Source organism: Polypterus senegalus, chromosome 3, assembly GCF_016835505.1.
Source record: "Polypterus senegalus isolate Bchr_013 chromosome 3, ASM1683550v1, whole genome shotgun sequence".
NCBI classification, from domain to species: Eukaryota; Metazoa; Chordata; class Cladistia; order Polypteriformes; family Polypteridae; genus Polypterus; species Polypterus senegalus.
This window is the reverse complement of record NC_053156.1, coordinates 279240485-279254119: the sequence shown is the minus strand read 5'-3', so window position 1 is coordinate 279254119 and position 13635 is coordinate 279240485. Positions and strand designations below refer to the sequence as shown.

Sequence of the window (13635 nt, the reverse complement as noted above, 5' to 3'; positions counted from 1 at the left end):
CTGCACACATTTTTGGTACCCCTAGAAAAGATCGTAAATAATTAGATTCAAGTGATTTTTCAAACTAGCTGTTTTCTCTGATCAGTGTCACACATGTCTCCGATCATGCACTCAGTCATTCATTCATTCATGTAAATGGAGAAAAGTCATCACTCTTCTGTTTGGTGTCATCATGTGGCCCACACTGAACGTGGACCAGAGAAAACAAGCATGTTAAAGGTAAAGGCGGTAAGACCATCTTCAAGCAGCTTGACTTTCCTGTGACAACAGTTGCAAGTGTTTTTTAAGAAGTTTGAGATCCATGGTACTGTAGCCAACCTCCCAGAGGAAAATCAACCCCGGAATAGGCAGAAAGATAGTTAGAATGGTAGACAAAAAAACAAGGATAACTTCCAAAGAGATACAAGCTGAACGCCAAGGTCCATCAGTGTCTGATCACAAAGTCCATCATTTTTTGTGTGACACAGTGGGCTCAGTGGAGGAAGCCCCAGGAGGACTCCACATAAAAAAAGCCACACTGGAATTTGCTAAAATGCATATTGAAAAGCCACAATGCTTCTGGGAGAATGTCATCTGGACAGATGAGACAAAACTAGAGCTTTTTGCAAGTCACATCAGCTCTGTCTCCACAGATGAAAAAAATGAAGCTTTCAAAGAAGACAACATCAAACCTGTGAAACATGGAGGAGGCTCGGTTATGTTTTGGGGCTGCTTGGCCGCATCTGGCACGGATACCTTGATTCTGTACAGGGAACAATGAAATATCAAGACATTCTGGAGCAAAACGTACTGCCATTGTCTGAAAGTTCTGTCTCAATCACAGGTCATGGATCTTCCAACAGGATAACAACCAAAAACACACAGCAAAAAGAACCCATGAGTGGCTAAGAATCAAACATTGGACTATTCTGAAGTGGTCTTCTATGAGCCCTAGCTTCAAGCCCAGCAAACATCTATGGAGAAAACTGAAACATGCATTCTGGAGAAGACCCCCTTTAAATCAGACACAGCTGGAAGACAAAGCCAGGGCAGATGAAAGGAGAAAAAGCAACAGTAGGTGAGAAAAAGCTGACTTTAGAGAAGATGAAGGGAGAGATTAAGGAGTTAGTCTGTCATTGACACCTGGAGAAATATGTGATGCCAGGCTAAAAATGATCTTAGCTTTTCCTGATTTTCTTTGTAAAGTGTCTCTCTTCCTCTGAAAGAGCACAACAGACAGATAGAGCAGTGTAGCTAAGATCAAGGAATATGAAGTGTCCTGCAGTAGGCTTTAATCTTAATGGCTCACATTTGCTCTCTACAAGATGTTTGCTAGCTGTCTCCCTGTGTCACCTCTGCCGACAGATGGACACTTCATATAAGAAATGTAGTAAATAAGATGTTTAGACTTGCATGAGGCCCATTGCTTCATACTGAATTTGCCAGAGGGACCTATTGTTCGTGACATATTTGCAAGTGACATTACAACTCCTGTTACCACTCAAAGTGCCTGGTGAGGAGTGTGGCTGTCCTCTTTGAAATGAGAAGTTTGCATAGATTAGGTGGTCAGCAAGAGGATATCAAGAGAGGGTTTGGAAAAAAGGTCTGCAAAATTGGGAAATTTTGTTTGATGACCGGTGAGCGAGATAAGAGTGTTAGGGTGGAATGGGAGGACCAATCAGATGGAGGGTTTCCTTATTGGAGCTCCATTTAGAGTGGATGTTATGAGGTCTGCACATGGTTTGATTGAATGGCCTGTCCACAACACGAGAGGGATACCCTGTATCAATGAAGTTCTGAGTGCATCATTACAGAAGTCACCCACATCACTGCAGAGATGACAGAGTCTAAGGAGTCATGAAAGTGGGGGAGAGTTTTTTAGTGCCATGTCAGAAATGGAAGGAGCTGTAGAGAAGGTAGCTGTGTGAGCCAGTTGGCTTGCGGCTGCAATTGCTCCCATTGACTTGTACCACTCCAGTGGTCTTGTGCACATCACCAGTTTGTGTTTGTGTCCAATCCATGAGCCAAAGAGAGAACCAAGTTAAAGAATGAATACATAAGTAAATAATTACATAGCTGCCGCCTCGCTTAGCATGCATGTCGTACAGGGCATGCAGAGCTTGATGAGGAAAGCAAACAGAGCGCTGTTTTTTTTTTTTTTGTCAAATCAATATGTAATTAGACTATAGTAATTAAATCTTATGCTAGTCTTAGTGTTACATTTTCTGATGGGTTTCACTGAGCTTATTCGGATGGAAATACCCAGCAGAGAAAGCTCATCTTCATTATTAGTGAGTTATCCTCCACAAAGGCTGTGGAATTGAGATAAAATGTGTTAACTAGCCACCATACACTGGTACAAAAGTAAAGCAGGGACACAATGATCTGTAACGGATATATGAGGGTGCTAGTGTTCGACAGTTGATTATTATCATGAAACAGACCAGAAGGTGAACTGTAGATCCTGAAAGCAAGGAAAGCGTCGAAAACCAGGATGCCAAAATACAGGGTGAGTCAAAATTATATTAACATTTGAATGGCGGAAAGAATGTATTCACAAAACATACTTCATACAGTATGTGCAAGATGATTTACAGGAATGTCTTAACCATTGTGTTCAACACATGTACCATATGTGCCACAAAAATTGTATACAAGTACCATTAGTGTTAATATAATTTTCACTCACCCTGTATTATTACCAAAGCTGAAATGCTAACTAAACTTGAAGTCTAAAAGGAAATGCTAAAGTTTACAGGCCCAATATACCATTAACAAACAGACCAACACTGTTTAGAATATCCAGTCTCACATTATGCTTATTCTTAAAAGACGACTTTTGTATCATCGCGTTTGTGGTTCAATCTTCACAGACCTTCCAAAGTGAAACACCCAGCAACAGTCCTGCAGAATGCTGGCACGCACCTGAAACAAGAATGTTGTGCAGTTACCAAAATGAAACAAAAATAAAAATCAACATTGATAAATAGACCTTAAAGACGACTTACTGTACCTTCAGAGAGTATTCAGACCCCTTCAATTTTTTCCATATGTTGTTAGGTTGCATCCTTGCGCTAAATGCAATTTTTTTAGAAATAAAAAACTGAATAATCATATTAACACAGATAGTCCAGCCTAAAGTCTTCTTAGATTTGACACAATAAACTTCGGAGATCTGGATTTGGAGCTTTTCTGCCATTCTTCTCTGCAGATTCTGTCAAGCTGTGTCAGGTTAGATGGAGACCATCAGAGGACAGATATTGTCAGGTCTCTCCAGAGTTTGGATTCATGTCTGGGATTTGGCTGGGCTACTCAAAATAATTCTCAGAGTTGTCCCTAAGCCACTCCTGTGTTGACTTTGTTTTGTTCTTACGGTCATTGTCCCGTTGAAAGTGAACCCTAGGCCCAGTCAGAGGTCCACAGCACTCTGGAGCAGGTTTTCATTATGGATATCTCAACTTTCCCTCAATCCTGATTAGTTTCTCAGTCCATGCCGCTGAGAAACAAACCCACCACCATGCTTCACAGTTGAAATGGTATTGCACACATAATGAGTGGTGTCAGGTTTCCGCAGATGTCACTTAGAATTTAGGCCAAACAGTTCAATCTTGGTCTAATCAGACCATAGAACCTTGTTTCTTGTAGTCCAAGAGTCCTTAAGGTGCCTGTTTACAAAGTCCATGTGGGCTTTCATGTGTCGCCTGGCCACTCTGCCATAAAGCCTAGCTTAGCGGAGTGTTGTAATGATGGCTGTCCTTTGGTGAGTTTCTTCAGTCCTCAGCCAGAGTGATTATTAGATTCTTAGTCACTTCGCTTACCCAAGTGCTCAGTTTGGTCAGGCTGCCAACTCTAAGCAGAGTCGTGGTTGTTTCAAGCTTATTCCAGGTAACACTTATGGAGGTCACTGCGCTCTTGTAAGCATCTAATACTGCAAGAATATTTTGTGGCCTTCCCCAGATTTGCACCTTGGCACAATCACGACTCTAAGCTCTGCGGCCAATTCCTTCAACCTCATGGCTTGTTTTTTTACTCAATGCAGTGGTTGGAGTTTCTCTAAAAAGGTGTGTGCCTTTAATACTCATGCAATCAATTGAACTGACCATAGCTGGACTCCAAACAAGTTGTAGGGACATCTCAACAGGGATCAATCGAAAGAGATTTGCCTGAACCAAATTCAAAGTGTCATAGCAAAAGGGTCTAAATACTTGTGTCAATTGACATTTTGGTATTTTATTTTAAGAAATTTGCAAAAAGTTTTAAAATCCTCTTTTGACTTTTTGATTCTGAGATATTAAATGTTCCTTGATGAGGGAAAAAATGAATTTAAAATGATTTTAGCATAAGGCTGCAACATAACAAAAAAGTGGAAGGGGATTGTCCAGGTTATGTTTGAGGGAGGGAGTGTTGGGGTAACAGACAAGTTCTCAGTTAGAGGAAGTCTGCACCAGGGGTCTTCTTGAAGTCCTTACTGCTATGATCTGGTGGTGGATGCGTTGAGTCATAGGATAAAAGGTCAGTCCCTCCGGTGCAGGCTTTTTGCTGATGACATTGTGATGTATATCACCAGAAAAGGGAAAGTGGAGAGGAAGTTGCAGGAATGAAGAAGGACTTTGGAAGACAGAGGGTTGAAGATAAGTAGGAAGAAGAAGGCAGAATATATGAGGTTTAATGATGATTAGGATTCAGAGTTAGCCTGCAGAGAGTCATTAAAAAGAGTGAATACATTTAAACATCTAGGATCAGTGGTAGCCCAAGATGGAAAACTAGATGCAGAGATCACTCACAGAGTGCAGTGTGGATGGAATAATTGGAAGAAGGCATCAGGAGTATTGTGGGATCGAAGAATTAAGGCAAAGGTTAAAGGTGAGATTTTTAAGACAGAGGTAAGAACCAGCAATGAGGTATGGAGCTGAGACATGGGGCATTAAAGGGAGAACTCGCAAAGAAGTTAGATTTGTCAAAAATGAGAATGTTGAGGTGGATGTATGGTGGCACACCAAAAGGACAGAATAAGCAATGAGACAATCAGAGGTACATCACAAGTAAGAGAGATGAGGAGAGGCAAAAGAAGGAAGGGACTGGAAGTATAGGGGAAGAGAAAGTGAGGGAGGCCAAAGAGGAGGTGGATGAATAAAATAAAAGAGGATTTGAAGGAAAAGGGCTTGACTGGGAAGGAGGTGTAGAAGCAAGCTGTTTGGAGAAGGAAGTAGAAGAATACTCTCTGAAGGCATTCTAATCAAAATCCTGCAAAATCCTCTTCCACAAAGTAATACAAGCCGTAAATCATAACAGTAAGAGCAGGGGCAATCCTGACTATTCACAATGAAAACAGAGGGAGCTTCAATACAATACAATACAATACAATTTATTTTTGCATAGCCCAAAATCACATGACAAGTGCTGCAATGGGCTTTAACCGGCCCTGCCTTTTGACAGCCCCCCCAGCCTTGACTCTCTAAGAAGACAAGGAAAAACTTCCAAAAAATTAAACCCTTGTAGGGAAAAAAATGGAAAGGTAGTTCAAAGAGAGACCCCTTTCCAGGTAGGTTGCCAACAAAAGGGGGTCAATACAATACAATACAACACACAGAAGAGAACACAAGTAATCCTCAATACAGTATACTAGTGCAATAGAAATAGTACAAGTACAGAGCAGAATTCAACAGCAGATGATATCACAGAATACAATTTGAATTTTAGTCCATTTGGATCATAAGACATAAACAAGAGCCTTATGAGAGCTGTTCAAGCCACTTGAGAAAGAAGAGTACCTGTTGGTGTTTGGAGAGCCTGAAAGCAGGTAAGGACTGAACAATGCAGAAAGGAATTTAAAGGGGCTGCACTCAAATTAGAAACAGATGAGGGTATTTTGAGGGTCTGTGGCCATATCAGAAGCACATGGGGTGTTAAAAATTGTAGACGCCATGAAAAGAATGAGGGTGTTAGGAGGGGTCATGCTGAAAAGACAAGTAAATTATGGGTGTTAAAAGGGGCTTTAGGAAGAGAACCATGAATTAAGTTCTTGTAGTCATGTAGGGTTTGAGAAGTCACAGGGTCCTGTCTTAAAATAATATGAGAAATGAAGAAAGCAGGTTGGGCATGAGAAGCACTATCGTCTGTCAAGGATCAGGAGCCATTTGCAGCCTGAGTTGTGCAAGAGACACTAAAGAAGAGATATGATTAGGTGTAAAGTAACATTTAGTCCATTAAGAGAAACATCTAAGCACATTGGGCATGTATCACGTGTTAAGAATTAGTTGATGATGGACTCAGATGAGGCATGAAAGATCAACACCTTCTGGTGAATTAAATCTTGTGGAGTACTCAAAAGTGCAGTAGAGTTAAAGAGGTGTATGAGGCTTTAAAACGAGGGTCTATGAAGCACCTAAGACATAAGGGACGTGCTCTGACCAACAGCAGCAAAAGCAACTTATGGAGATTTTGGGGGCTGAATGATTTTTTTTTTTCACACACAAACTTGAAACTACTAGCTAGGGAGAAGTAAATGATTTTCCTTTGGTTTTCTCTCCTAGAAGCAGACTCCTTTAGGGAATGTTTGATCAAAATGATTTATTTCTCTGTTGTCTTTCAGGTTTACAATTTGCCATAAGACAGAAGTTGTGAAGAACACACTGAATCCTGTGTGGCAGTCCTTCTCCATCCCAGTGAGAGCCCTGTGTAATGGAGACTATGACAGGTAAGCGAGAGACTTCAGAATGGCCACAGCGGTGGCCAATATGCTCAAACACCAGGACACAAATGCCTTGATATCACTCTAGGCAGAATGGGCCGCACTGAACTCCCCCCGATATGTTTGTTTGAGACCTAGCAGGGCAATGCTCCAACAAACAGAACTGGCATTGGACCAGGAACTCCATTTTTGTAAATACCACAAAGACGCAGGAAGGATAATATCTGGAAAGAGGCAGGGTCAGACCTGGAACCAAATGTACGTACATGAAGCTGGTGGTGGGGGGGTGTTAGAGAGCCAGCATTGAGGAAAAGCTTCATAAAAAAGACAAGTCCCAATTACCTCCAGCTGCAGGGAAGCTTTGTGCATTCACTAATAATTTGTTAAACACACATTACTAAATAAAGCGCTTCCAGAAAGGCCAGCGGGGGGAAAATGACAGCACTTTCCAGCCCATCTGCTTACAGATTGAAAAATGCAGGTTACTACAAAGAGCAGCACCATTATGTCCCTTTTAAGGTGGGAGGGGGGTTTAGTGTGTGATTCATGGGTGGCCCTTCACCCAAACCCTGCTCTGCTGGTCTTAGACTCATCACAGGTATAAGAGTTTATTTAAGCAACCTATGAAAATCCACATTCTTATATTAAATTGTAGGCTACTAAAAATAGTATTGTTAGACAAGAATTGTAGTTATTGCTAGATGACAAACATCTTGTGACAGTAAATCGATGGGTGATAGGGCTGGTAGATATCCCGGGTAGAGCTTGGGCAGTTTCAACATGATAGGATTTCATCTTTGTTTTAAAATGTTCTCAGCCTTCTTTTGTGTTTTTTTTCTGAAAGTTATCTTTCCTATTTTGGATTTTGATGTATGGAGATGTCAGATATCCTCAATAATTTCTGTGTCAACATGTATTTGACAAAGTTAGAATACTTTTGCATTGTTCTGCAATGCGATATTGTTTTTTTTGCCGGCAATGCCATGTTGGCCCAGGTAACCACAGAGCGGCTTAGCACGGTTGTTAGCTTCATGCTACGCGTGACATCATTTCCGCAAATCATATAAAGTGTACAAAAAGAACACAGAAACAAGAGGAAGGTTTGGGGAAAAAGAGGAAGGGATTGTTCAGGTTATGTATGAGGGAGTGAGGACTCGGGTTAAAAGCGTTGTTGGGGTAACAGACAAGTTCTCAATTAGGGGAGGTCTGCACCAGGGGTCTTCTAGAAGTCCTTACCACTTTGATCAAGTTGTGGATGTGTTGAATCATGGGATAAAAGACCAATCCGTCTGGTGCAGGCTTTTTGCTAATGACTTTGTGTATCACCAGAAAACAAAGTGGAGAGGAAGTTGCAAGAATGAAGAAGGACTTTGGAAGACAGAGGGTTGAAGATAAATAGGAAGAAGAAGACAGACTATATGAGGTTTAATGATGAATTAGGATTCAGAGGTTACACTGAAGGGAGAGCCAATGAAAAGAGTGAATCCATTTAAATAGCTAGGATCAGAGGTAGAAAATTAGATGCAGAGTTTACGGCAGTAAACAGCTGGCAAAGAAGTTAGATTTGTCAAAAATGAGAATGTTGGGGTGAATGTGTGGTGTCACACCAAAAGGACAGAATAAAAACTGATACAATCTAAAGTGGGAGAGATATCTAAGAAAGTACAGGAAAGTAGGCTGAAATGCTATGGACATGTGATGAGGAGAGACAATGAATATGTGGGCAAAAGAGTGATTGGAATGGAAGTACAGGGGAATAGAAAGCAAGGGAGACCAAATAGGAGGTGGATGGATAAAATAAAAGAAGATTTAAAGGAAAAGGGCTTGACTGGAAGGAGGTGGAGGACCAAGCTATATGGAGAAGGTTAATCAAGCACATTGACCCCACTGAGTTAGCCTCTTGACTGAGGACGAGGTGCAGAGCCGAGCTGTTTGGAGAAGAACAAAGGACTCCACATAGAAGTGGGTAAAGATGAAGTGGAAGAAGAAAAATGTCATCCCGTATATTGTAGTAAATTATGAGCTCCGTAGACTAGCCTCAAAAGACCGAGTTCTAAGTGGTACTGAATGGGGAAGGCTGGTTTTATAGGTGGTGGAAAGGAAGAAGAGGGTTTCAACAGGAGGTCAGCAGGATGGAGTGGTCTGGAGAGGGAAGTGGAAATTGGTTAGGCTGTAGTCAGTCTTCTCTTCTGTGGTTCTACAGAAGAGGGAGAGAAAACGTTAGTGTACTTCATCAATCCCAGACCTGGCGTTTTACCCTTAGTTAAGCCCATAGACTGCCTCCCTTGCACACTTGTGTGACAAGAGGTCATCTCATTTACTTTGGTGACAATCTCTGGGTTTTGTTTTGTCAGTCTGATGTTTGGCTTACAAGCTTTATGTGTATTTTGACTCTGTCTCTTGGTCTATCTTACTAAAATACTGTCTCGGTTTTTTGAGCCAGTTGTAAGAAATGAGCGGCCAGGCAGGTAGTTGACTTTGAGAAGCCAAGGAAGGTTGAGGAAGGTTGAGGTACCACTCTGGTAGCATTTTTTAATAATAATTGAAAAGACAGCCACAAATAGCTCAAACGAAGAAGCTTTAAGTTATCAATTTCTTTGGCAGTTGTTTGCAGTCAGATCTCTGCCCTCCTAATCAGTTTTATGTCTGAAGCCACCTAACGAGAGTGTGCCAGCTTTATATTCTTGTGATCAGAAGGGGTGGGGTTTCTGGGGTTAAGGGTGGGGTCACTTGTCCCTCTTGGGTGCTTTTTCTTGGCTGTGGAGAAGGAAGTACAAGATAAGGTTAGCGTCAGCATCCCCTCTTGATCTGGAAAGGTATTGCTTATCTTGTCAGAAGCAGGAAGATGGTTCCAAGATGTGCATGCATGACACAGTATAGAGTGGCATCATGAGAAGAGGATGGTCTTCATAGGCAGCTGAACAACAGTCATTCCACATCTTGAGAGCAAAAAAACTAAAATAGAAAAGACAGATGAGACATAGTAGGCAGGTAGAAGTAGAACGGAGACTTTCTAAGTGCAATATGGATAGAACAGAACAGTAAAGAGACCTATACGTCAGGATGATAATCTTGAAGTGGATTCTAGGAGCAACACAAAGCTAGGATAGGCACTGAAGCAGAGGAACAGTGTGAGTGTCGCTAGGGACAGATTACAGAAGCCTTCTTGGTGGGGTATTTTTATAGTTCAGAAGTAAGATGAGCATGTACAAGAGAGTATCATGGTTAGCAAGGAAGGACTGAATCTTGTGGATTTTGTGAAGAACAAAGTAACAATGCTGTGTCATAGAAGAAATGTGTTATCCTGGGTTGCAAAGAGAGTTTTGAGAGCAGTTGAGGGTAGGAAGTTAAGATTGTCTGGAGCATCGTTGATGAGAAGATCTGTGTAATGAGGTTTTTTTATGATGATGATCATGGATCCATGAGGAAATTGCGAAATTGCAGTTGGAGACTTGGGATAAAAGAAGAGAGTGAAGAAAAGTGTTTCATCTTCTTATAGGTAATAAGAGAAACCTTGAGAAAACAGTCCAACATTGATCCTTGAAGCACAATGAGAACTTTGAGTTTGGCCATGAGACATAGAATCATGGTCAGACCTTAATCAGCCTAATGCAGGATATGTGATTCCAGCTGAATGGATGGAAGAGAGGGAGATGCAAAACAGCATAATCTTTCCATGATCTGACAAGAAGGTGAGAAGGATGATGAAGATAAAGGAGAGACAACCAGCAGTCCCAGTAGAATAAAATGGGCAGAGCCAAGACTAGAGGGGACCTTACAGGATGGAGCCTTAAAAAAGGAGATCTATGTGCTCCAATGTTTTTCACAGGAATGACAGAGGGGACACAGGATGATAATTCTCAACAGCAGCTGAGCTAAGAAAAGGCTCATTAAATGTATGGATGACATTGTAGAATTTGAAACAGAAAACAGAATGGTGTATCAAGTCAGGTTTATGAATATGGGCAAGAGGAGGTGGGAGTGAATGAGAACCAGTAACCAGGTGGTGGGCCTATTATTATTAAGCAGAATCTGAAAAGTCAATTAAAAGAAAGAAGAAGAAGAATAGACATCCACTGAGTCTAACCAGCTTGGGTTAAAGTCCTCAGGTTTAAGACACCAAGCTCCCTGTATTATGTCTAGCTGCAGTCTAACCTTGTCTCTCTTGGCTGTCACTTTCCTGGAAGGCACGCTTTGGATGTGGGACATGGGGAAACAAGGGGACAATGTCGTCACATTGTTGGGGTGTTAGTTCTTATGATTAATATAGTGTTTTGAGCTATAAAGTAAATCTGTATTAAACTAAGTTGATCATGTTAATAAAAAATGATCACACTTAAAGAAGAAGATTAAAGATTCACTAAATGCCAAGTTGAGAACAAGTGAGATGACCTAAACAGCTTTAACATTGCTATGGTTTTAAATGGACATGTCCGGTGGTGATGATAATACCAATTCAAAATGAGAGTTCCTTTTTCTGCTCTGAGTTATCATTAAAAGATCCATTCATAGGTCACCTGTACAAACTGGACAAACCTAGACTAGACTTATATGGAGTCAGCTGTTTTTATGGACTGATTAGATCTTGAGTGACTCTTCTATCACTTACGTTCTGGGTTTCATCAAATTCACTTTATTTTACAAAAGAATAGCTCGGCTCTACAGTGGGATATGCAACTTCCTTATTTTCAGCTTGCTCATGCTGTAGTTCAAACTTCAAATGGGTTCAGGCTTAATGAGATCGGAAACATCTCTATCAATTATCTGGCATCAAACAATTTTTACTGTATAAAGTTCCTTTGATTGAAATCGAGAACAATGTTCATCATGGGTCTTATCTACTTTTGTAGGACCATCAAAGTGGAGGTTTATGACTGGGATCGAGATGGCAGGTAAGGGGAAAATCTTTCAAAATACATTAAAAAATGGTGGTGAGAGTGCTGGTTAGGAAAGTTACTCAGACTTTCACATTTTTTGCAATGCCTTTCTTGACAAATATCTTCTAAAACCAGCTTGCATCAGCTGCAATGAAAAATTTAAATGATAGGCACAATTATAATCTCCTATGACATACAGCCTGGTAAAATATTATTGTTGTAAATGGTGAAATTTTAAAAGACTCTGCCACACCCACGAGTCACAGTCCAAACTTAATTAAGATAAAGCTAATGCCGTGGCTGTGTATAAAAGTTGTCCTTTCTTTCTAGTAGTAGCCTTTTGTAGATCTATCTATCTATCTATCTATCTATCTATCTATCTATCTATCTATCTATCTATCTATCTATCTATCTATCTATCTATCTGTCTGTCTGTCTGTACTAATACTATGTTTATTATAATTTGACATTGATTAGACAGGTTTGAAAATTTTGAAAAAGGTTACATTATGCTGTAATAATATTTTATTAATAATATGTATTTCTGAAATCTTCAAGCACAGTACACTTCCAAGTCTTAGGAACAGTAATTAAAGTATGTATTCATCCATTAATTTTCTAAACCTGTTTATCCAGAGCAGGATCACAAGGAAGCTGGAGCTTATCCTATCAATCATCAGGTGCAAGGCAGGATCAATCCTTGAACAGAGGGTGCCAGCATATCACAAGATAAACACACACATACACAGACACACTCAAAGCAATTTTAGCATCACTAATTCACCTAACCTACATGTCATTGGACTGTGGGAGAAAAACGGACCCCCTGGAGAAAACCCACACAATCATGGGGAGAACACGCTAACTCCACACAGGAATCATCTGAACGCCAGTCTCCTCGATGTGTGGCAACAGCACTACCACTGTGCCACTGTGCAGCCCCCCGCAAGTAAGGGATCAGCTCCAAAACATCAAAGTTAGTGAGCAGGAACATGTTAATGGAGAAGATCAGAAAGATAGGCTATTGCTTGATTATGTAAGGTCTTGTAAGTCTGACAGAGTGTTTTGTAATGAATATGTGATTTAATTGCCAATGAGTTGCCATTCATTTAGATTAAGTGTACTATGTCCTCAAGGCATTGAGTGAGTCAGAACTCTGGTAGCAGAATTCTGGACAAGCAGCTGTTTATTTCGGAATTGCTTCAAAGGTCCAAATAATAAAGCATTACAATTTTCAATCAGTATATCAGGCCAAGGACTATCTATCTATCTATCTATCTATCTATCTATCTATCTATCTATCTATCTATCTATCTATCTATCTATCTATCTATCATATAGTGCCTTTCATACAGTCATATGAAAAAATTTGTGAACCCCTCTCAGCCTGCATAATAATTTACTGTACTTTCAACATAAAAAGATAACAGTGCTACGTCTTTCATTTCCTAGGAATATCTGAGTATTGGGGTGTTTTCTGAGCAAAGATTTTTAGAGAAGCAGAATTTAGTTGTATGAAATTAAACCAAATGTGAAAAACTGGCTGTGCAAAAATGTGGGTCCCCTTGTAATTCTGCTGATTTGAATGCCTGTAACTGCTCAACACCGAATTGGTTGGATGAGCTTGTGAAGCCTTGAACTTCATAGACTGGTGTGTCCAATCATGAGAAAAGGTATTTAAGGTGGTCAATTGCAAGTTGTGCTTCCCTTTGACTCTCCTCTGAAGAGTGACAGCATGGTATCCTCAAAGCAACTCTCAAAAGATCTGAAAACGAAGATTGTTCAATCTCATGGTTTAGGGGAAGGCTACAAAAAGCTCTCTCAGAGATTTAAACTGTCAGTTTCATCTGTAAGAAATGGAATCAGGAAATGGAAGGCCACAGGCATAGTTGCTGTTAAACCAACCCAGCAGGTCTGGCAGGCCAAGAAAAATACAGGAGCGGCATATTGGCAGGATTGTGAGAACAGTTACAGACAACCCACATATCACCTCCAAAGACCTGCAAGAACATCTTGCTGCAGATGGTGTATCTGTACATCGTTCTACAATTCAGTGCAATTTGCACAAACAACATTTGTACGGCAGGG

At 40.6% G+C, this 13635-nt stretch overlaps 1 protein-coding gene across 1 annotated transcript in view; it reads left to right on the top strand.

Annotated features, from left to right (window-relative positions):
- Positions 1–13635, top strand: part of LOC120526698 (copine-5-like) — a 299334-nt gene that overhangs the window by 192104 nt on the left and 93595 nt on the right. Inside the window, exons 9-10 of the mRNA XM_039749857.1 lie at positions 6572–6676; positions 11521–11562. Of these exons, the coding sequence (XP_039605791.1) occupies positions 6572–6676; positions 11521–11562 (147 nt within the window). The remainder of the gene's footprint in view (positions 1–6571; positions 6677–11520; positions 11563–13635) is intronic.